The sequence below is a fragment of the Lampris incognitus genome, chromosome 2, assembly GCF_029633865.1.
Source record: "Lampris incognitus isolate fLamInc1 chromosome 2, fLamInc1.hap2, whole genome shotgun sequence".
NCBI lineage: Eukaryota > Metazoa > Chordata > Actinopteri > Lampriformes > Lampridae > Lampris > Lampris incognitus.
Window position 1 is genome coordinate 87,332,926 of NC_079212.1, and position 21,822 is coordinate 87,354,747.

A 21,822-nucleotide genomic window follows, 5' to 3' on the forward strand; every position below is an offset into this window, starting at 1 on the left:
TTTTTTATCACGTACAATTGCTTTTTACATTGCGACAACACAAAGTCGGTTTCAGTACAGGGCAGAGTCAAAACAAAAAAGTAATAATTAGTCTAAATATGATACAATGCAACAAAAAAAGAGAGAGAATAAAAGGAATAAAATAAACAAAACATCAAAAATAAACTTATTTTTGTCGACACAAAAATCAAGTTAGGAGGTCGATGATCAGATGATGGCCATAAGAGCCAGCATGTCAGGATGCTTCCAGGGGAGAGAACAGTGTAAATCTAAGCTGTTCGTTGATCTAGCGTGTTTAATATTCTTCCAAGGGGGGGGGGCGTCCTCACTGCCTCTTTGTTGGAGGTTCTCTTGGTAAGGGACTTGCAAAAGAACCTCAGATCAATGTCATATAAAACCACTAGTGGGCTTGGACTCCACCACCCTGGCTCTGTGAATGGGAAATGTACCAAACACAGCGTTTTGAGAGTCATACTCGACACAACTACTCTCCCTGCTGTGCGCCGAGCCGAACTGCGGCCGAGTGGCTGTAATGTCACCCATCCGCCGCCAGGGGGCGGTCGTTGTCGACCAAGTTGTCTGCAGGCAAAGATGGCGGTGCGGAAGAAAGACGGCGGCCCGAATGTGAAATATTTCGAGGCGTCCGACACCGTGTCTCAGTTCGATAACGTCCGCGTGTGGCTGGGCAAGAACTACAAGAAGGTACTGCCCCGCGTGCCGTCCTCGCTTCACATCACACGCGCACATGTCGGGAGCCGCGCGCGGCTGCTCGGCAGAAGGAGTGACAAAGAGGGGAGGGAGGGCGCGAGCTGGGCTGCAGATTGCCCAGCTGTTTTAATCCACATGAGCCGGAGTATAAAAGGATGCTGAGGCGACGCCTGCTCTAGATACGGGTCTAAACCGGCTCGCCTTCGTCGTTGCGCTCTCCCGTGACTCCGTGCAGGCGAAGGACGGACGGTCCGCGATGCTGCGTGTCTGTGTTTTTTGTGTGTGTAATATCGAGGAGGCTGGCCAGCCCGCTAGCGCCGCTAGCCGCCGAGCTAGCGGTAACCGGAGCCTCCAGTTTCCAAATCCAGATGTTGGCCCTTGCCTCCGAGGCGCGCGTCTGCAGCCATGTATGCTGCGCTGCGCTGAGCGTTCACATCTGTCGGCGCTGCCTCGCCGCTTTGGTCGGTCAGCGCGGCGTTCGTAGGCGTAAACGGACCTAATCACGTAGTAACGGCGGTGCTGCAACGTTGATATCGCAATTCACCTGATACGGTCCGTGTGTGTGGCTTACGATGCACAATGCAACCCTGCAGGCTGCCCCCCCCATCTCCCCCCTCCGCCCCCCCCGGAGCCCTCTTTCTTGATGTTGACCGGTAACCCACTTGGTTTTTTTATCTCTCAGTACATCCAGGCGGAGCCCCCCACCAACAAGTCCCTCTCCAGCCTGGTGGTTCAGCTGCTCCAGTTCCAGGAAGAGGTGTTCGGACGGCATGTTAGCAACCCACCTCTCACCAAGCTGCCAGTAGGTCACTCTCATTCACCACACACACACACACACACACACACACACACACACACACACACACACACACACACACACAAGCTTTGCTCCCCTGACTCATGTGCGCTGTTGTGCTTTGTGCCTTCAGATGAAATGCTTCCTGGACTTTAAATCCGGAGGGGCTCTGTGCCACATTCTGGCTGCTGCGTACAAGTTCAAGAGCGACCAGGGATGGTAAGGGCTTCATTCTAGCTGGCCTGATACAGGAGCATAAATGCAGGTGGAAATATGTGAGGAGTGAGTGATGGGAGTGTGTAGCGAGTTAGGGGTTTTCTTCTGTTTGTCGTGTTGTTGCTGAGGTGATGCTGTTTCATGTGTAACTCCAGTCTAATTTCTTGGTAGGCGCAGGTTTGACTTCCAGAATCCGTCGAGGATGGACCGGAATGTGGAGATGTTCATGACCATTGAGAAGTCCTTGGTACAGGTCAGTCTGTCTCCTTCCTTCCCACCTTCATTCATTCCTTTCTTTCTTGCTTCTTTTGAACTTGAAAACCAACATGCAAAAATTATACTCAGCATAACATTCCTAATTGTTGTACATTCAGTACAGTTGTTTGAGCTAGGGTGTCCTCTGGGTTCCTACTTGTAACGAAGTTGAAAGTAGGTCTCCTGAATAAAGTAGGTTGGAAGCAGGTCTCCTCACAGTAGGTCACAGCAGGGATTACCTGGTCATACGTCCTCACCGTCCTCTGCCAAGTGCAGCCAAATCCCCCTGCAGGACTCTGCTTCCCAGTCCCTTTATCGCACAGCTGGGATGTGCCAAAGAAAGCCCGCTCGCTCCCTAAAGGAACCGAAAGCACTGCAACTGAGCTTCATCTCAGTGGAGATGCTGCCAGGACACAAAACCAGCGCCCCAGAAATATTGTTCATTTAGGCCCGTGTGTTTTAACCTTTATTCACACTCCTGTGTTCCCTGTGCCAGAACAACTGTTTGGCCAGACCTGTTATCTACCTGAACTCGGACATCGAGCCCAAGCTGCTGGGGAAGCTGAAGGACATTATCAAACGACATCAGGTAAACAAATATATGTTTCCTACAAGAGACTTTTGTGGATAAATATCAAAACTGTAAAGTAAAGGTCAGTTTCACACATCGTTTTTAGTCTTGGACCAAAATGTTGTGTTCATTTGAAATCTTCATCCAGGAAAATGTTCTTCGAAGCAGATTAGATTTGTGTGTCTGAGACAGTGGTGTAGTCGAATCACTAAACCTCGAGTCCGAGTCTCGAGTCCCCAGTGTTCGAGTTCGAGTCCCCAAAGAAGAGTCCGAGCCGAGTTCGAGTCAAGTCCCCATTACCTGAGTCCGAGTCCAAGTCGTCAAGGTTGAGTCTGAGTCGAGTTCAAGTTAGGCATCTTAGCACTAACTGTTACTGAGCATGAGGGTGTGCACGTGAATCCACGTGTCTGTGGAACACACGAGCACACCCTTCACCAAACTGAGTCATGTTACACTGCTCAAACAGCCTCAGTCTCTTGTGCTAGGTTATCAAGGCCTGTTGCACAAAAGTAACAACACAAAGAAACCGTCTTTATCAATTAAAAAGTCCAAGTCCTCATCTCCAACTTCCGAGTCCGAATGCAGTCAGCGCTCGAGTCCAAGCCAGAATCCGAGTAATCAGTGCTCAAGTCCAAGTCGAGTCACGAGTCCTGAAAATCAGGACTCAAGTCGGACTCGAGTCAGAGTCCTGGACTCAAGTACTACAGCACTGGTCTGAGACTTGCCCAATTTCATCTCCCTTGTTTGTTTGTTTTTTCCAAGCAGAAGTGTGTAACTCGTTGAGGACTTGTGTTTATTATGTTGACGTTGTCTCCTGCAGGGTTCGGTGACTGAGGACAAGGCCTCCAGCTCCCATGTGGTAGTTCCTATTCCCAGCAGCCTGGAGGAGGGTAAGACTAAAACCAGCGCCTCGGCGTCCCGTGTGCGCTCCAAAAGCAGCATCGGTTGTGTCGTTGTGTTGTTTTATCTGAGAGCATCTTTTCTCCCCCGCTTCAGAGGAGTGGGTGCGTCCCGTGATGAAGAGAGACAAGCAGGTTCTCCTCCACTGGGGCTATTTCCCCGACAGGTTGGTCTCGCAAAACGACGTGAGCGCTCAGTGTCTTCTGTGACCCGAGTGTTGACTGACCTGTGTTTCTGCTAACACTCCAGAACATACACCCCTCCCACCAATAATGATAATTATTATTATTATTATCATTACATTTATATAGTGCTTATTTCAGCCGTTGTGTACATTTTCTAAAAGCAACTCTCTTACAGCTGGAGTTGTGCGTGCCTCCTCCAGTGCTATTCAAGCAAGCCCACACTTGTAATTTCACTCCTGACCTTTGACCTTGTCCCTCTCACTGTTTAGTTATGACACCTGGATCTCAGCCGTGGAGGTAGACGCCGCTGTGGAGGACCCTCCCAGCCCAGAGAAGCCCAGAAAGGTATTGAATGACTTGTGATATGGTTGCGGTCCCCGTCCTCGTCGTGTGTTGTGTTCTAACGTGGGACACGTTGTCCTGCCTTTACGTCGCTCCGCCATTTTGCCTCTCGGTTCACGTAAACATTCGGGGCAGCTGCAGATCGGCACTGGAAGCTGCAGCGCGTACTCTGGCACCGCAGTGAACGGGGAAGTCGGGGTACTGTCAGAACTGGTGATTGGTTATTCAGGGCGTCACCTGCTGGAGGCGCGGCGAGCACACGCTGGCCTGGCAGGAGGAGCCGCCGCGAGTTCAAACGCTCTCTCCGCTACTCAAACAGGCTCAGTCAAATGGTGAAGTCTGCTAATAACTGATAATAAACATAATAACTAATCATAATGATCACCAATCATTTTCTTGGTGGCTCGGTGGTGCAGTGGTTAGCGCGGTCGCCTCACAACCAGAAGGTCCTGGGTTCGAGCCCCGGGGTAGTCCAACCTTGGGGGTCGTCCTCTGTGTGGAGTTTGCATGTTCTCCCCGTGTCTGTGTGGGTTTCCTCCGGGGGCTCCGGTTTCCTCCCACAGTCCAAAGACATGTAGGTCAGGTGAATCGGCCGTACTAAATTGTCCCTTGGGCCGACACGGTCCTGTGGTGGACTGGCGGCCTGTCCAGGGTGTCTACCCGCCTGCCGCCCAATGACTGCCGGGATAGGCTCCAGCAACCCTGAGAGCAGGTTAAGCGTCCTGGATAATGGTCTGATGGATGGATTCTCTCTACATACACCGTTGTCCTCTCTGTCTGCAGGTCCATGCCAAATGGATCTTAGACCTGGACCAGTACAACGAGTGGATGAATGAGGAGGATTATGAAGTAGGTGAAGGCGGCCCGAAGAGGAAGAGGATTTCAGCTAAGACGTTGACGGATGAAGTGACCACGCCGGACGAGCGGCGCGACAAGAAGCCCGGCAGCGCCAAGAAGAGGAAGCGCTCGCCATCGCCCTCCCCCACCCCTCCCCCCCAGGAGAGCAAGAAGAAAAACACCAAAAAAGGGTGTGTGGCTTCGCCTGCCCACATGCATGCTAGCACATCTGTTCTCCGGGTGTCAGTGGAGTGTGTTGTGTGACGTCTGTACCTGTCTACCTATGTGTGCATGCTGACAGGCCCACAACCCCTTACACAAAGTCCAAGCGGGGCCAGAGGGAGGAGGAACAGGAGGACCTTTCGAAGGACTTGGGTGAAGCGTCACCCGTACCAGCATCAGAGGAGGGCAACGCAGCTAAGACAAGTATAAGGCTCACCATTTACATACTTACATAGATGTTAGTGAGCATGGCACCCCCGCTCAGAAGTCTTAACCTGCTTAAGATCCAGTATTTGTTACCTTTACTTGTGCCAGCTGGCATTTGATCGCGGTTGTTCTGAACACCAGTTTCCTGTCCCTCTGTAGATAACACTAAGAAGGACTCTGAGTCGACCCCAGTGAAAGGAGGAACAGACATGGGTGAGTTCCCAGTGCAGTTAAATCCATCAATCATTTTGGGCGTCCGGGTGGCGTGGCGGTCTGTTCCGTTGCCTGCCAACACGGGGATCGCCGGTTCGAATCCCCGTGTCACCTCCGGCTTGGTCAGGCATCCCTACAGACACAATTGGCTGTGTCTGTGGGTGGGAAGCCGGATGTGGGTGTGTCCTGGTCGCTGCACTAGCGCCGCCTCTGGTCGGTCGGGGTGCCTGTTCAGGGAGGAGGGGGGATGGTGTGATCGTCCCACGCGCTACGTCCCCCTGGTGAAACTCCTCACTGTCAGGTGAGAAGAAGCGGCTGGTGACTCCACATGTATGGGAGGAGGCATGTGGTAGTCTGCAGCCCTCCCCGCATCAGCAGAGGAGGTGGAGCAGTGACCGGGATGGCGGAGTGGGGTAATTGGCCAAGCACAATTGGGTAGAAAAAAAAAAGGGGGGGAATCAATCAATTCATTGTCCAGTATATATTCTATAAAATATGTGATCAAGCTACAACAGAATAGAGCTAATGCAGCCTTGCTGATGTTGTGCTTCAGTTCTTCTCCCCGTCTGGCTTATCATCTCACCTGTCTTTTTTCTGTCTCCAACAGACGAGCAAGAGGACGAGTCCATGGAAACGACTGGAAAGGTAATGCAGAGGAGGAAAAGTGTCTGTTAAAAAAGAAAGGCTTAAAAACTTCCCTCTCCCGTGCAGACCCCAATCCATAGATGGGGTCTGCATGGGAGGGGAACGGCAGAACCAGTAGGATTTCCCTGAAACTCAGAGTGTAGACCCCTACCAAAATAATCCCTCTCAGCCATCACGTTTGAGCCACGAGACGCGTGGGGTGGCATCAGTCTGCAGAGTCCCTGTCCTCCACCTGTAGCTTCTTATGTTGCTGCGTATGGGACGATTCTGGGCGTTTGGGCAGCGGGACTCTATAAAAACGTAGCGACCAGGTGCCAGATCCAGATTGTAAGCACGCATCCGAGAGGAAGCTACCACAATGGCGGACACGGTGCCGAAAAGACGCAAACATAGTGAGGCGAAACGCCAAGCGGACAAAGCTCGTTCCAAAAGCGAGAGTGAATCTGGGGTTGGCTTTCACCCGCTGGCGAGCACCGAGGGAGAGGATGGGGATGAAGAGTGATGTGGAGTTGGCCTGTACACTGGGATGTGTTCTGTCAGCTGTGGTCAGGGGGCATGTCTTTCCGGTGACGCTGAGCCGGGGAGGAGGGGCCAACTTAAATGTTGTGTTTACAAACATCAACCAACAAATCCTACTCATGGTGCCTTTAAGCAGGACTCTTACTCTTAGTTGTGGTAATATGGCTCCTCTGTTACCTCCGTCACTATTGGTGACCTACATATCTCCCCCTTATTAAATGTACTTGACATGACTGCGCTTTTGACTATGATACGATTATTATTCAGTGCTCTAAGGTGCCTGAAGGTTGACATGAATCTACTACTACTACTATTACTACTACTACTCTCGGTTGCTCCCGTTAGGGGGCGCCACAGCAGATCATCCGTCTCCATCTCCTCCTGTCCTCTGCATCTTCCTCTGTCACACCAGCCACCTGCATGTCCTCCCTCACCACATCCATAAACCTCCTCTTTGGCCTTCCTCTTCTCCTCTTCCCTGGCGGCTCCATATTCAGCATCCTTCTCCCAATATACCCAGCATCTCTCCTCCACACATGTCCAAGCCATCTCAATCTTGTCTCTCTTGCTTTGTCTCCAAACCGTCCAACCTGAGCGGTCCCTCTCATATACTCGTTCCTAATCCTGTCCTCCTTCGTCACTCCCAATGAAAATCTTATCATCTTCATCTCTGCCACCTCCAGCTCCACCTCCTGTCTTTTCGTCAGTGCCACTGTCTCCAAACCATACAACATAGCTGGTCTCACAACCATCTTGTAAACCTTCCCTTTAACTCTTGCTGGTGCCCTTCTGTCACAAATCACTCCTGACACTCTTCTCCATCCACTCCACCCTGCCTGCACTCTCTTCTTCACCTCTCTTCTGCACTCCCCGTTACTTTGGACAGTTGACCCCAAGTGTTTAAACTCATATGCCTTCGTCACCTCTACTCCTTGCATCCTCACCATTCCACTGTCCTCCCTCTCATTCACACATGGGTATTCCGTCTTGCTCCTACTGACTTTCATTCCTCTTCTCTCCAGTGCATACCTCCACCTCTCCAGGCTCTCCTCAACCTACACCCTACTCTCACTACAGATCACAATGTCATCCGCTAAGGTGGACATATGAATGTATCTGCTAATTATTGACATGTTAGGCAGTAAAATGAGAAAATGAGAATAGAAGGCTCCGGTCCCCAGGAAAATCTGACTGTGTAGGCTCTGATTTTGTCCAAGCAGGAGGAAGAGGAAGGCTCTTCAAGTGTGAAGGGGGAGCCGGTGAAAGGTTCAGACCTCCACGAGGACAATGTGACGGAGCAGACTCATCATATCATTATTCCCAGCTACGCTGCCTGGTTTGACTACAACAGGTAACCAGCGGCCATGAGTGAGCTTTAGCCAGTTCATAGTTCATGAACCATTCAGCTGTTTCGTTTTGAGGGATAGTCGTGTTCACACTGCTATGCTTGATCCCCAGTGTTCATGCTATTGAGCGCAGAGCCCTCCCAGAGTTCTTCAATGGCAAGAACAAATCCAAAACCCCAGAGATGTAAGTAGTTGTGAGACGCTCGTAGAGGTTTTCAGTTCACTGAAATTAATTTACAAAACACGCACATGCGTTCACTGACATCTTAGTGTGATGTGTTTAGTCCTTGTTTTGACATATCTGTAACTGCTCTCTCTCTCTCTCTCTCTCTCTGGCCTTATCTGTCCTCAGTTACTTGGCCTACAGGAACTTCATGATTGACACCTACCGTCTGAACCCCCAGGAGTACCTCACCTCAACCGCCTGTCGCAGGAATTTAGCTGGAGATGTGTGTGCAATCATGAGGTAAATGGAATGTTGACTTTAAATAGAATTTTGTAATACACAGTAGAGATAATAGACCTCTTTCACAGAAGCCATTTTGATGTGAAATAGTCAGGTAAAGACAGGTAAATAGTAGGGTAAAGACAGGTAAATAGCAGAGTAAAGACAAATAGACTGGTAAAGACAGGTAAATAGGATAAAGACAGTAAATAGTCAGGTAAAGACAAGTAAATAGAGAAATAGTATGGTAAAGACAGTAAATAGTCAGGTAAAGACAAGTAAATAGAGAAATAGTAGGGTAAAGACAGGTGAATAGTAGGATAAAGGCAGTAAATAGGGTAAAGACAGTAAATAGTCAGGTAAAGACAGGTAAATAGAGAAATAGTAGGGTAAAGACAGGTAAATAGTAGGGTAAAGACAGTAAATAGTCAGGTAAAGACAAGTAAATAGAGAAATAGTAGGGTAAATACAGGTAAATAGTAGGATAAAGACAGGTAAATAGTAGGGTAATGACAGTAAATAGTCAGGTAAAGACAAGTAAATAGAGAAATAGTAGGGTAAAGACAGTAAATAGTCAGGTAAAGACAGGTAAATAGTTGGGTAAAGACAAATAGACGGGTAAAGATAGGTAATTAGCAGGGTAAAGACAGGTAACTAGCAGGGTAAAGACAGGTAAATAGGGTAAAGACAGGTAAATAGGTAAATAGTAGGGTAAAAACAGGTAAATAGTAGAGTAAAGACAGGTAAATAGGTAACTAGCAGGGTAAAGACAGGTAACTAGCAGGATAAAGACAGGTAACTAGCAGGGTAAAGACAGGTAAATAGCAGGGTAAAGACAGGTGAATAGCAGGATAAAGACAGGTAAATAGTAGGGTAAAGACAGGTAAATAGGTAACTAGCAGGGTAAAGACAGAAAAATAGTAGGGTAACGACAGGTAAATATTAGGGTAAATAGGTAACTAGCAGGGTAAAGACAGGTAAATAGGTAGATAGTAGGGTAAAGACAGGTAAATACGTAACTAGCAGGGTAAAGACAGGTAAATAGGTAACTAGCAGGGTAAAGACAGGTAAATAGTAGGGTAAAGACAGGTAAATAGGTAACTAGCAGGGTAAAGACAGGTAAATATTAGGGTAAAGACAGGTAAATAGGTAACTAGCAGGGTAAAGACAGGTAAATAGGGTAAAGACAGGTAAATAGGTAACTAGCAGGGTAAAGACAGGTAAGTAGTAGGGTAAAGACAGGTAAATAGGGTAAAGACAGGTAAATAGTAGCGTAAAGGCAGGTAAACAGTAGGGTAAAGACAGGTGTTACCAATGACGCTAATTAAGGGTCCATTCAGGTCAAACAGAGTCAGGGTGCTGCTGTTGTACAGGTTGGCTCACTGGAAAGGCTCTGCTACACACAGTGGAATGAAATCTTAATTAATCGCATTCATTAATCAAACCTGTGATTTCATGTCAGTATGGCTGTGGTGAAAAGGTCTGTTAACCAGAGCTGAATTTTCTATGCGTGCGCCATTGTCAGTTATCTGAAATAAGCAAAATGGCTGTCTGTTCTGGTCAGCTTTATGTCAGTTATATGTCAGTCTTTTACTCAGTGCCTCCACGTTCTTTACCTTGCAACTGCAGGGTCCATGCCTTCTTGGAGCAGTGGGGACTCATTAACTACCAAGTGGACTCTGAGAGCAGACCCACGCCCATGGGTCCCCCGCCGACCTCGCACTTCCACGTCCTGGCAGACACTCCCTCCAGCCTGGTGCCCTTGCAGCCCAAGGCATCCCAGGTCCACATCCCCACACAAACACTATCACAGACTGGTTTTGTGGGTGTAGTTAATGTTTTTATATCGGTATTTTTTCTTCTTCTTTGTCATGGTCTACGTGTAGACACCTGCTACTCAGCAGATGCTGTCCTTCCCAGATAAGGTGAAGGAGAAGCCAGCAGACCTGCAGAACTTTGGCCTGCGGACGGACATGTACAGCAAGAAAACTAGCTCTGCCAAGGTACCGTTCCATAGCAATTATTAAAGAATGCATGTATTCCCTTCAGTAACGGTAATGTATTAATTATTTGTTTACTTTGTTTGGCTTTATTTTATTTATTTAGAGTAAGAATGCAGCAAGTTCCATGAGGGAGTGGACAGAGCAGGAGACACTACTGCTACTTGAGGTAAAACACATTTGCTCGAGTATCAACTTTGTAAAGGTGCAATAGTTAAGGCCTTGATACACCCCGCCCGTTGGCCAATGTTGGGTCATTGGTGAGCGTCTGTGACTCTAGTTTTTGCAGTGTGTCCTGCATCGCTGCCACTAGTTGGACCCCTGTCGGCAGCTTTTCGGCTGATTCAGCATGTTGGATCGGCGGAGTCCGTCGGTGAGAGAGATCCCTCTGATTGGCTGTTCAGCTAGTGAATCAGTTCAGAACCTACATGCTAGCTGGCCATTGGCTGTAGTCTTTGCGGTGTGTTCAAGTGCTGCGTTTTGGCCCAGACAGTGAGTGACGTGGGGCGACGCAACAGTCGGCCCTCGTCGCCGCTAGTCAGTTTGGTGTGTCTGGGCCCATAGACGTAGGTCATTCCACCAGTGATTATGTTTCTCAGTTTTGAAAGTGGTAGGTGTGGGAGATGTGCAGCAGTCGTACATGAATCAGAAATTGGAAATCCGTTCACACCCAGAGGTAGCACCATGTTACACCACGTCCGCCTACTGCCGGTATATTTAACATTTATTTCCTGTAAACCGCCTGACACATCCAGTTAATACCTGCAACCCGACCCGAAAATATGCACGTAACCTACACGGTGGGCAACAAACCGCATGTTTTTCAATGATGTAGCAACGGCGGGTTTGACCACTGCCACATGTGGAAGCTACACACAGCAATGCCATGTGGAACATTCTGTCAAGAGTTCAATTTTCACAACTCTTGCATCAAGCTGAGCGGAGGAACAAACCGCATTGTGATTTACTGAGTCAGCATGGACACTGAGCAGCTAACTGGTTTGGTGGAGGCACACCAAGTTTTGGATATTAAAAAGATAAAGAGCACTGTGACACTAACAAGAGACACGATGCTTGAAGAGCTATCGTACTTTCTCCTGCCTTGTTTCATCACAAGCATGTCAGCAGGACTGCTGTACTTCTTCTTTGGTTGTCGTCTACGTTTTCTTTGGCTGACTCCAAGGACGGTTCTGTTGCCATGGCAACATTCACACGATGCTGTACCACGGTTTTCAGTGCCAACATGAAAATGCCACATTGGGCCTAAATTATTTCAGACAAGGGCGTTCATAGATTTCTGTTCAACAAGAGCCTAGAACAAGCTCAGCGCTGCGGTGTGTAACGTGCTGTGCTGTGTGCTGTGCTGTGTGTGACAAGTATGTGACTGGTAGATGTGGCCTCATATGGAAGGTGAATGAAAGACTAGAAAGAATTTTGAAAATCACTTTGGTTATAATGTATTGTCACTACCTGTAAGCAACCCACACATCTTGTTTTTGGGCCACATGGAAATTTAACCAAAACAACGTTTACCTGTTAGCCATGTACTTTGCGGGCAACTCGCCAGGATCTGTAATGCAGTACATTTGGCTGTGTCCATCCCTGTGGCCTCGAGATTTACAAATTAGCCATTTATTTAACCAAATTTAAACAAATTTGATACATTTTTACCCAAATTTAATTAAAATTTAATAAAATAAAAAATTTCGAATATTTGAAAACTATTTAAATATTTTAATTAAATTATAAATTTTTAGTTATGTATTTAAAATTATTTAAATATTATTCAAATAAAAACATTAATAAAATTTTAATAAAAATGTAACCAAATTTAACTAAAACAAACATTTACCCATTAGCCATATATTTTGCAGGACTCTGTAATGCAGTACATTTAGCTGTGTCCATCTGTAAGGCCTCAAGATGTACAAATTAGCCATTTATTTAACCAAATTTCATAAAAATTTAGCCAAATTTCATAAAATAAAGATGTTAAATATTTAAAACATTACATATTTTAATTAAATAGTTAAGTTTATGTTTCATTTTATATATATATATATATATATATATATTTATTTCTATATTTTAATTAAATAATTAGATTTAAACAGTAAAAGAAATTAATAAAAATGTAACCATATTTAATAAAAATTTTACCAAATGTAACCAAAACAAACATTAACCTGTTAGCCATGTACTTTGCAGGCAACTCGCCAGGATCTATAATGCAGTACATTTGGCTGTATCCATCCCTATGGCCTCGAGATGTACAAATTAGCCATTTATTTAACCAAATTTAAACAAATTTGATAAGTTTTTAGCCAAATTTAATAAGCATTTAATAAAATAAAAATTTTGAATATTTAAAAACTATTTAAATATTTTAATTAAATTATAAATTTTTAGTTATATATTTTTAAATTATTTAAATATTTAAATAAAAAAATTAATAAAATGTTAATAAAAACTGTAACCAAATTTAACTAAAACATTTACCCATTAGCCATGTACACTGCTCAAAAAAATAAAGGGAACACCTAAAAACACAATATAGACCTCGATGAATGAAATATTTCAGCTGAAAATCTTTATTTATTAGACAGAGGAATGTGTTTAGAGCAAAATAACCTAAGAATGATCAATGGAAATCATAATCATTAGCCCATTAAGGTCTGGATTCAGAATCATACTCAAAATCAAAGTGGAAAATGAGAACATAGGCTGATCCAACTTCTGTGGAAATTCTTCAAGACGATTCAAAATGAGGCTCAGTAGTGTGTGTGGCCTCCACGTGCCTGTATGCAATCCCTACAACGTCTGGGCATGCTCCTGATGAGACGACGGATGGTCTCGTGAGGGATCTCCTCCCAGACCTGGATCAGGGCATCGGTCAACTCCTGGACAGTCTGTGGTGTGACATCGCGTTGGCGGATGGTACGAGACATGATGTCCCAGAGGTGCTCGATTGGATTCAGGTCTGGGGAACGTGCAGGCCAGTCCATAGCATCAATGCCCTTGACATACAGGAACTGCTGACACACTCTGGCCACATGAGGACGAGCATTGTCATGCATGAGCAGGAACCCAGGGCCCACTGCACCAGCATATGGTCTGACAATGGGTCTGAGGATCTCATCCCGGTACCTAATGGCAGTCATGGTACCTCCGGCTAGCACGTAGAGGTCTGTGCGGCCCTCCAAGGATATGCCTCCCCAGACCATCACTGACCCACCGCCAAACCGGTCATGCTGGAGGATGTTGCAGGCAGCAGAACGTTCTCCACAGCGTCTCCAGACTCTCTCACGTCTGTCACATGTGTTCAGTGTGAACCTGCTCTCATCTGTGAAGAGCACAGGGCGCCAATGGTGAATCTGCCAACCAAGATGTTCTCTGGCAAAGGTCAATCGGGCTGCACGGTGTTGGGCTGTGAGCACAGGCCCCAATTGTGGACGTCGGGCCCTCATACCATCCTCATGCATTCTGTTTCTCACTGTTTGAGCAGAAACCTGCACATTAGTGGCCTGTTGAAGGTCGTTTTGTAGGGCTCCGGCAGTGCTCCTCCTGTTCCTCCTTGCACAAAGGACCAGATAGCGGTCCTGCTGCGGGGTTGTTGTCCTCCTGCGGCCCCCTCCACGTTTCCTGGTGTACTGGCCTGTCTCCTGGTACCTCCTCCATGCTCTGGACACTGTGCTGGGAGACACATCAAATCTTCTTGCCACAGCACGCATTGATATGCCATCCTGGATGAGCTGCACTACCTGAGCAACTTCTGTAGGTTGCAGATACCGCCTCATGCCACCTCTAGTGGTGAGGGCACTAGCAAAATGAAAAACTAACCAAAGATCGGCCAGAAAAGATGAGGACAGGCAAATGCAAATCCATTCCTTTTATAGGGGTTGTCTTGCAAATTGTCTAATGTCCACCTGGTGGACATTAGACAATTTACCAACAGGTGAAATTGATTCCTAACTGGACAGGTTGATATCTCAAAAGTGTGATTGACTTGGAGCTACATTGCATTGCTTATGTGTTCCCTTTATTTTTTTGAGCAGTGTATTTTGAAGGACTCTGTAATACAGTACATTTGGCTGTGTCCATCTGTAAGGCCTCAAGATGTACAAATTAGCCATTTATTTAACCAAATTTCATAAAAATTTAGCCAAATTTCATAAAATAAAGATGTTAAATATTTAAAACATTACATATTTTAATTAAATAGTTAAGTTTATGTTTCATTTTATATATATATTTATATATTTTCATTAAATAATTAGATTTAAATATTAAAAGAAATTAATAAAAATGTAACCATATTTAATAAAAATTTTACCAAATGTAACCAAAACAAACATTAACCTGTTAGCCATGTACTTTGCAGGCAACTCGCCAGGATCTACACTCACTGGCCACTTTATTAGGTACACCTTGCTAGTACCGGGTTGGACCCCCTTTTGCCTTCAGAACTGCCTTAATCCTTCATGGCATAGATTCAACAAGGTACTGGAAACATTCCTCAGAGAGTTTGGTCCATATTGACATGATAGCATCACGCAGTTGCTGCAGATTTGTCGGCTGCACATCCATGATACGAATCTCCCGGTCCACCACATTCCAAAGGTGCTCTATTGGATAGAGATCTGGTGACTGTGGAGGCCATTTGAGTACAATGAACTCATTGTCATGTTCAAGAAACCAGTCTGAGATGATTCGAGCTTTATGACATGGCGCGTTATCCTGCTGGAAGTAGCCATCAGAAGATGGGAACACTGTGGTCATAAAGGGATGGACATGGTCAGCAACAATACTCAGGTAGGCTGTGGCATTGACACGATGCTCAATTGGTACTAAGGGGCCCAAAGTGTGCCAAGAAAATATCCCCCACACCATTACACCACCACCACCAGCCTGAACCGTTAATACAAGGCAGGATGGATCCATGCATTCATGTTGTTGACGCCAAATTCTGACCCTACCATCTGAATGTCGCAGCAGAAATCGAGACTCATCAGACCAGGCAACGTTTTTCCAATCTTCTTTTGTCCAATTTTGGTGAGCCTGTGCGAATTGTAGCCTCAGTTTCCTGTTCTTAGCTGACAGGAGTGGCACCCGGTGTGGTCTTCTGCTGTTGTAGCCCATCTGCCTCAAGGTTCGACGTGTTGTGCGTTCAGAGATGTTCTTCTGCATACCTCGGTTGTAATGAGTGGTTATTTGAGTTACTGTTGCCTTTCTGTCAGCTCGAACCAGTCTGGCCATTCTCCTCTGACCTCTGGCATCAACAAGGCATTTTCGCCCACAGAACTGCCGCTCACTGTATATTTTCTCTTTTTCGGGCCATTCTCTATAAACCCTAGAGATGGTTGTGCGTGAAAATCCCAGTAGATCAGCAGTTTCTGAAATACTCAGACCAGCCCGTCTGGCACCAACAACCATGCCACGTTCAAAGTCACTTAAATCACCTTTCTTCCCCATTCTGATGCTCGGTTTGAACTGCAGCAGATCGTCTTGACCATGTCTACATGCCTAAATGCATTGAGTTGCTGCCATGTGATTGGCTGATTAGAAATTTGCGTTAACGAGCAGTTGGACAGGTGTGCCTAGTAAAGTGGCCGGTGAGTGTATAATGCAGTACATTTGGCTGTATCCATCCCTATGGCCTCGAGATGTACAAATTAGCCATTTATTTAACCAAATTTAAACAAATTTGATAAGTTTTTAGCCAAATTTAATAAGCATTTAATAAAATAAACATTTTGAATATTTAAAAACTATTTAGATATTTTAATTAAATTATAAAATTTTAGTTATATATTTTAGAATTATTTACGTCCATAGGGTTAGTGGTTGTGTCAGGAAGGGCATCCGACGTAAAATTTTGCCAGATCATTATGCGGATTGACAAGACCGCCATCGGTGTTGTGCCCTCACAGGGTACCGATGGAAACTGTCGATTCCGCTGTGGCGACCCCTGGGAAACAGGGAACAAGCCGAAAGAAGAAGAAGATTTTAGAATTATTTAAATATTATTTAAATAAAAAAATTAATAAAATGTTAATAAAAACTGTAACCAAATTTAACTAAAACATTTACCCATTAGCCATGTATTTTGAAGGACTCTGTAATACAGTACATTTGGCTGTGTCCATCTGTAAGGCCTCAAGATGTACAAATTAGCCATTTATTTAACCAAATTTAATAAAAATTTAGCCAAATTTAATAAAATAAAGATGTTAAATATTTAAAACATTACATATTTTAATTAAATAATTAAGTTTATGTTTCATATATTTTAAATATATATATTTATTTATATATTTTAATTAAATAATTAGATTTAAATATTAAAAGAAATTAATAAAAATGTAACCAAAACAAACATTAACCTGTTAGCCATGTATTTTGCAGGCAACTCATCAGGATCTGTAATGCAGTACATTTGGCTGTGTCCATCCCTAGGGCCTCGAGATGTACAAAGATGACTGGAACAAAGTGTCAGAACATGTGGGCAGCCGGACACAAGACGAATGCATCCTGCACTTCTTGCGGCTGCCCATCGAGGACCCCTACCTGGAGGACAGCTGCTCATCGCTGGGTCCACTGGCCTACCAGCCCATACCCTTCAGCCAGGCAGGGAACCCTGTCATGAGCACCGTGGCCTTCCTTGCCTCTGTGGTAGATCCACGTGTAGCCTCTGCTGCAGCCAAGTCAGCTCTGGGTGAGAAATGGCTCTCATTGCCTAATTCTGACCTGCCATACTGCACCGGCACCAAGTATGGCCCTGAAAACAGTATAACTGACAAGTATCATTAATTTAATAGCCATTATGAAGTCGAGGTTATGTTTCTGCTGTCCATTAGGGAGTCCTTTACATAAATTGAACTGAAGTTTTTGTAGCGTTAATCATCTCCTTTTTTCCTCTCAGAGGAGTTTTCGCGCATGAAGGAAGAGGTGCCAGCAGCACTTGTTGAGGCCCACGTGCGGCGGGTGGAGGAGGCAGCCAGGGCCAGTGGCAGACAGGACCCTCTCTATGGCCTGGAGGGAAGTGGCATTGCCGGCACAGGCCTTGAGGAAGGAGAGAAGCCCGGTAGGAAACACACACACACACGCACGCGCACACACAACCACATTAGGGCAAGTACTACTGCACAAACACAAAACCAAGTAAGAGAGTGAAGAATTCCATAACCGGGTTGGACTCACGTTAACGGCAAAGACAGAAAACGGTCATATACAGAAAGAAAGTGAATAGTGGGCTCTGACTTCCAGGTGTTGTCTCTCGTCCTGTAGACGAAAGCAGTGAGGAAAATAAGAGTGACAGCCAGTCCAGTGAGGAGAAGAGAGAGGCCAAGGTAGGATTTCTGCTTGTGGCTTTATAATCGCACTGTGATGACGTGCCCTCATGTGATGACATGCCAGGTAGTTTGTGTGAGACCCGCTATGCATTTTTTTTTCCAATTCCTTTGCAGGACAGCAAAGATGGAGCCATGGAAGAAGAAGAAAAGCAAGGAGAGAATGGGAAGAAGGAGGAAGAGAGGGGGAGAGAACCTGAAGGAGACAGAGAGGCGGAGAAAACAGACTCTGAGATGGGTAACAAAGTTGCTCAAATCCTGCAAATGCGATTTTTTATTAATTATATATACAAGCTCCATCACCTTAAGCTGACATTCTGTTTGTATCAGGTGATGGAGAGAAGGAGAAGGATGGAAAGGAGGGAGCAGAGGAGGGCCAGAGAGAAGGAGAGAGTGAGGGGGAGAGGAAGGCTAAGGTGGAGCGTGATGTGGGTGAAGGGAACCTGGCCACTGCTGCTGCATCTGCTCTGGCTGCTGCTGCTGTCAAAGCAAAGGTAAATAAGGAATTCTAGTCTACTGGCCACAAGGCTTCCCCATCATCTGTAGAGCACCCTTTTCAACATCTTTTCTCACCCTCACTCTCCCTCTTCGTCCTATATCCTCGGCATCTCTCCATAGCACCTTGCAGCGGTTGAAGAGAGGAAAATCAAGTCTTTGGTGGCTCTGCTGGTGGAGACCCAGATGAAGAAGCTGGAGATCAAATTGCGCCACTTTGAAGAACTGGAGACCATCATGGACAGGGAGAGGGAGGCTGTGAGTTTGGCATTCTGGGAGATGCAGCATTAAGAATTGACGGCTTGATAATCATTGTGTATAGTTTACCTTGAAACATTTTTAATGCTTTTGCTTCATTGTACATAGCTGGAGTACCAGAGGCAGCAGCTCCTGGCTGACCGTCAATCCTTTCACATGGAGCAGCTGAAGTACGCGGAGATGAGGGCTCGCCAACAGCACTTCCAGCAAATCCAGCACCAGCAGCACAACCAGACTGGAGGCCCTCACCCCAACCAGGCTACCTCAGGCCCTCCGTCGCAGGGCCAGGCAGCTGGTCAGCAAGCTCCCAGTACACCTGCACCGCAGCCTGCTCCCAGCCCAGCGCCTCCTGCCTCCTCTGCCCAGGCTGCCGAGTCCCAGCCTCCCCCGGGTCCTCACACTTCACCCCCCTGCCACCCAGCCCCAGCCCCCGCCACCCACACCAGCTCCAGCACTACTCCAGCAATCCATGGTGAGTGATAGCTCGGCATTGGTCCAAGTTAAAGAATCTCTTTGCCACCTTAGTTTTGATGCTACGACAATCAAAGAATTACAGCATAATTACCTTATATGAATGTGTTTATCTATTCATGTCTGACAGTTCTTGTACATGAGGGCAGATGCAAACAGGTGATAATGCTTTGGGTTTATTCTACTACCACCTTTTGAATAATCAGTGAGTTCCTAAAGTATTTGATGATTACCTCTGGCTTAGTTCTTGGTACCAGCCCACTCAGCAAATAGATGGCGATGGAGCGCAAGTCATGATGGGTAAACTTTGTTAATCACCGGAAGATCACAGGGCAGCGTTGGTTTCATACGTACAACAATGTGCCTTTCAACTCTAATAGTCGTGAAATAGCTTTTCACTTGATTTAGAAAAATCCAAATGCAGTTACTGCATAGAGTCAGACACATGGTGTCAGCTGTCATTCACAGTTCGTGACTTCCATAATTCAGTAGCTCATATTCTCTTATGTTGTCTGCCCTCAGTCCTGAATAGATTTTTTTTAATCCCCCCTCCCCCTTTTTCTCCCCAATTGTACTTGGCCAATTACCCCACTCTTCCGAGCCGTCCCGGTCGCTGCTCCACCCCCTCTAACAATCCGGGGTGGGCTGCGGACTACCACATGCCTCCTCCCATACATGTGGAGTCGCCAGCCGCTTCTTTTCCCTTGACAGTGAGGAGTTTCACCAGGGGGACGTAGCGCGTGGGAGGATCACTCTATCCCCCTCCCAGTTCCCCCTCCCCCCTGAACAGTTGCCCCGACTGACCAGAGGAGGCGCTAGTGCAGCGACCAGGACACATACCCACATCCGGCTTCCCACTCGCAGACACGGCCAATTGTGTCTGTAGGGACGCCCGACTAAGCCGGAGGTAACACGGGGATTTGAACTGGCGATGCCTGTGTTGGTAGGCAACAGACTGCTATGCTACCCAGATAGCATCTGGATGTGGGCCACTTCAGGCAGTGATGCGGCACTGATGGCCTTCTTCTGGCCCTGACAAAGTGGATGTGAGCCTGAAGTGGCCCACATGTATAACAGCCAATATGGCCCAAATATGCCAAATCAAATGTGGGCCTTTTTTGGCAAAGATGCGGCGCTCTGGGCAACATGTGATCTGGATGTGACCCTGAAGTGCCCCACATGGTAAATGGTGAATATGGCTCAAATATGGGTCACCTTTGGCAAATATGTGGCACATGCTGCATTGCTATGACTTGTTTTGGCCCAGATCTGGCAAACAGGAGCGGACCACCCAAGTGCCATCATTCCACGCGGTATGTGGGCCGAATGAAGTGTCGAGTGTGGGACGGGTCCGGGCCACAGCAATTTTGCTATCTGGGATCCGGACGCCCTGAATAAAGTTTTGTTGGCCCTGTGCCCCTTTCTCAGTCTGGTTTCATGAGTGGACCAGCATTTGCCTCTGTCTCTGTACGTGTTGGAGACAGAGACAAACTTCACTCTGTCCACGATATAGAGACGGGACTATTCAAATGGCACAAACTCAAAACTGAGTTGATTCGAGGTAGTTTTGACTACAGTCTGTCGACCAAGTCTCGGCAGATAAGGTCGGAACGTGCAGAATTTATCAGAACCAACTGGGACACTGTAAGCCAGGGAAATAGAGAACACGACCTCGTGAACCCAAGGCTCTCAGGTGTGCAGATGTTTAACGGGTTTTCTCTCCTCCATCCAGAACCCAGTGGTCCTCAGCCCGGGGACACACTCCACCCCTCGGCTCCGGTCCCCGCACCGCAGTGAGACACAGAGATTCCGGCAAAACCCCAGTGACTCTGACCACTTTCAACCCCGCCCGTATCATCTAGAGCGAAGTCAACAAAACCGAAGGAAGACAACAGAGTCTGACATTTCAGTGTTTTGGACCGGACATTCGACGGAAGGAGAAAAAAAGAAAAAAGAAAAAAAAGCATTTCATTTAACTTGTTTGAATATCTGTCGAGAAATCGAATCCCTTCAAATTTGACCTGTAAAGAGAAAAGTGCCAATGAAGAACTGCGGTATGTAAAGGGATCATAGCCCCCCTCGTGCACCCACACGTCATCAACATCCCACGTCATTTCTTTCACCTCAACCCCAGAGAGGTGGACTGATGGGAAGTCTTGCAGATCCGCCGCCGCCGGAGGACACGAGGGGAAAGCGGAGAATTCGTCCAGCGCTTTTTGAGGTTTTCACCAGTGGTTTTACAGCGGCTCGTAAAGCTAGGCCCCCCTGCGGCCTGGCTACGCAGGCGTCTCGACACCATCGTCCCCATGTCGGTACTAGCTAAAATGTATGGAAGAAAAAATATTTGCACTTTGGACTATTTCTTTCCCTTGGTCTTATTCGAAGACGTTAAGCATTGAAATTTAACTAAAGCACTTATTGTCCCTTTTGTTTTTTTATTTTTTTTTTTAAGTTTGTCACACCTAAAGAGTTTGGTAATACGCAAGACGTGTTATTTTGTCATTGAAGAATAAGAATGAAAATATCACAGTCCAGTTGGAAACCGCCTCAAGTCGGCTTGGGGAGTTTTGATAATGTACTGTAAACTGGAGTCTCTGTTACAAGAATGTTACAAATGTGTGTTTTCTAAAAACGTTGGTTGTCCCCCAGGCGGCGGCAGCGTGGAAGCTCGTCCAGGGCCGCGTTAGTGTCGTCGTCGTCTTCTTCGCGTGGTCGCCGTCCTTATGAAGGATGCTTTTCGCCCGCCGCCCTCCACTCATAAGCTCCCTTCTCGACAGACTGGTCAGCAGTGGCAGTGCTCCCTCTGCTGGTGTCGGACTGATCAGAACAGCAGGAAACGGCC

The 21,822-nt window shown here is 46.6% G+C and overlaps 1 protein-coding gene across 1 annotated transcript; it reads left to right on the forward strand.

Moving 5' to 3' along the window:
- Positions 1-591: 591 nt before the first annotated feature.
- Positions 592-21,544, forward strand: smarcc2 (SWI/SNF related, matrix associated, actin dependent regulator of chromatin, subfamily c, member 2). The gene is made up of 26 exons (XM_056273485.1): positions 592-702; positions 1,391-1,510; positions 1,638-1,723; positions 1,892-1,973; positions 2,472-2,564; positions 3,367-3,436; positions 3,543-3,612; positions 3,901-3,976; positions 4,757-5,001; positions 5,112-5,236; positions 5,399-5,452; positions 6,060-6,097; positions 7,837-7,967; positions 8,075-8,146; positions 8,315-8,428; positions 10,037-10,190; positions 10,294-10,410; positions 10,514-10,576; positions 16,864-17,122; positions 17,330-17,491; positions 17,695-17,756; positions 17,874-17,994; positions 18,087-18,250; positions 18,375-18,509; positions 18,618-18,981; positions 20,713-21,544. The coding sequence occupies exons 1-26, from the start codon at positions 592-594 to the stop codon at positions 20,775-20,777; spliced, it is 3,153 nt and encodes a 1,050-aa protein (XP_056129460.1). The 3' UTR covers positions 20,778-21,544.
- Positions 21,545-21,822: the final 278 nt, after the last annotated feature.

Coding starts and splice junctions, on each gene's coding strand:
- smarcc2 (XM_056273485.1), top strand. CDS start 592: ATGGCGGTGCGGAAGAAAGACGGCGGCCCGAATGTGAAATATTTCGAG. Junction 5,002..5,111: donor AAGAAAAACACCAAAAAAGG/GTGTGTGGCTTC, acceptor GCATGCTGACAG/GCCCACAACCCCTTACACAA. Junction 5,453..6,059: donor GAAAGGAGGAACAGACATGG/GTGAGTTCCCAG, acceptor TGTCTCCAACAG/ACGAGCAAGAGGACGAGTCC.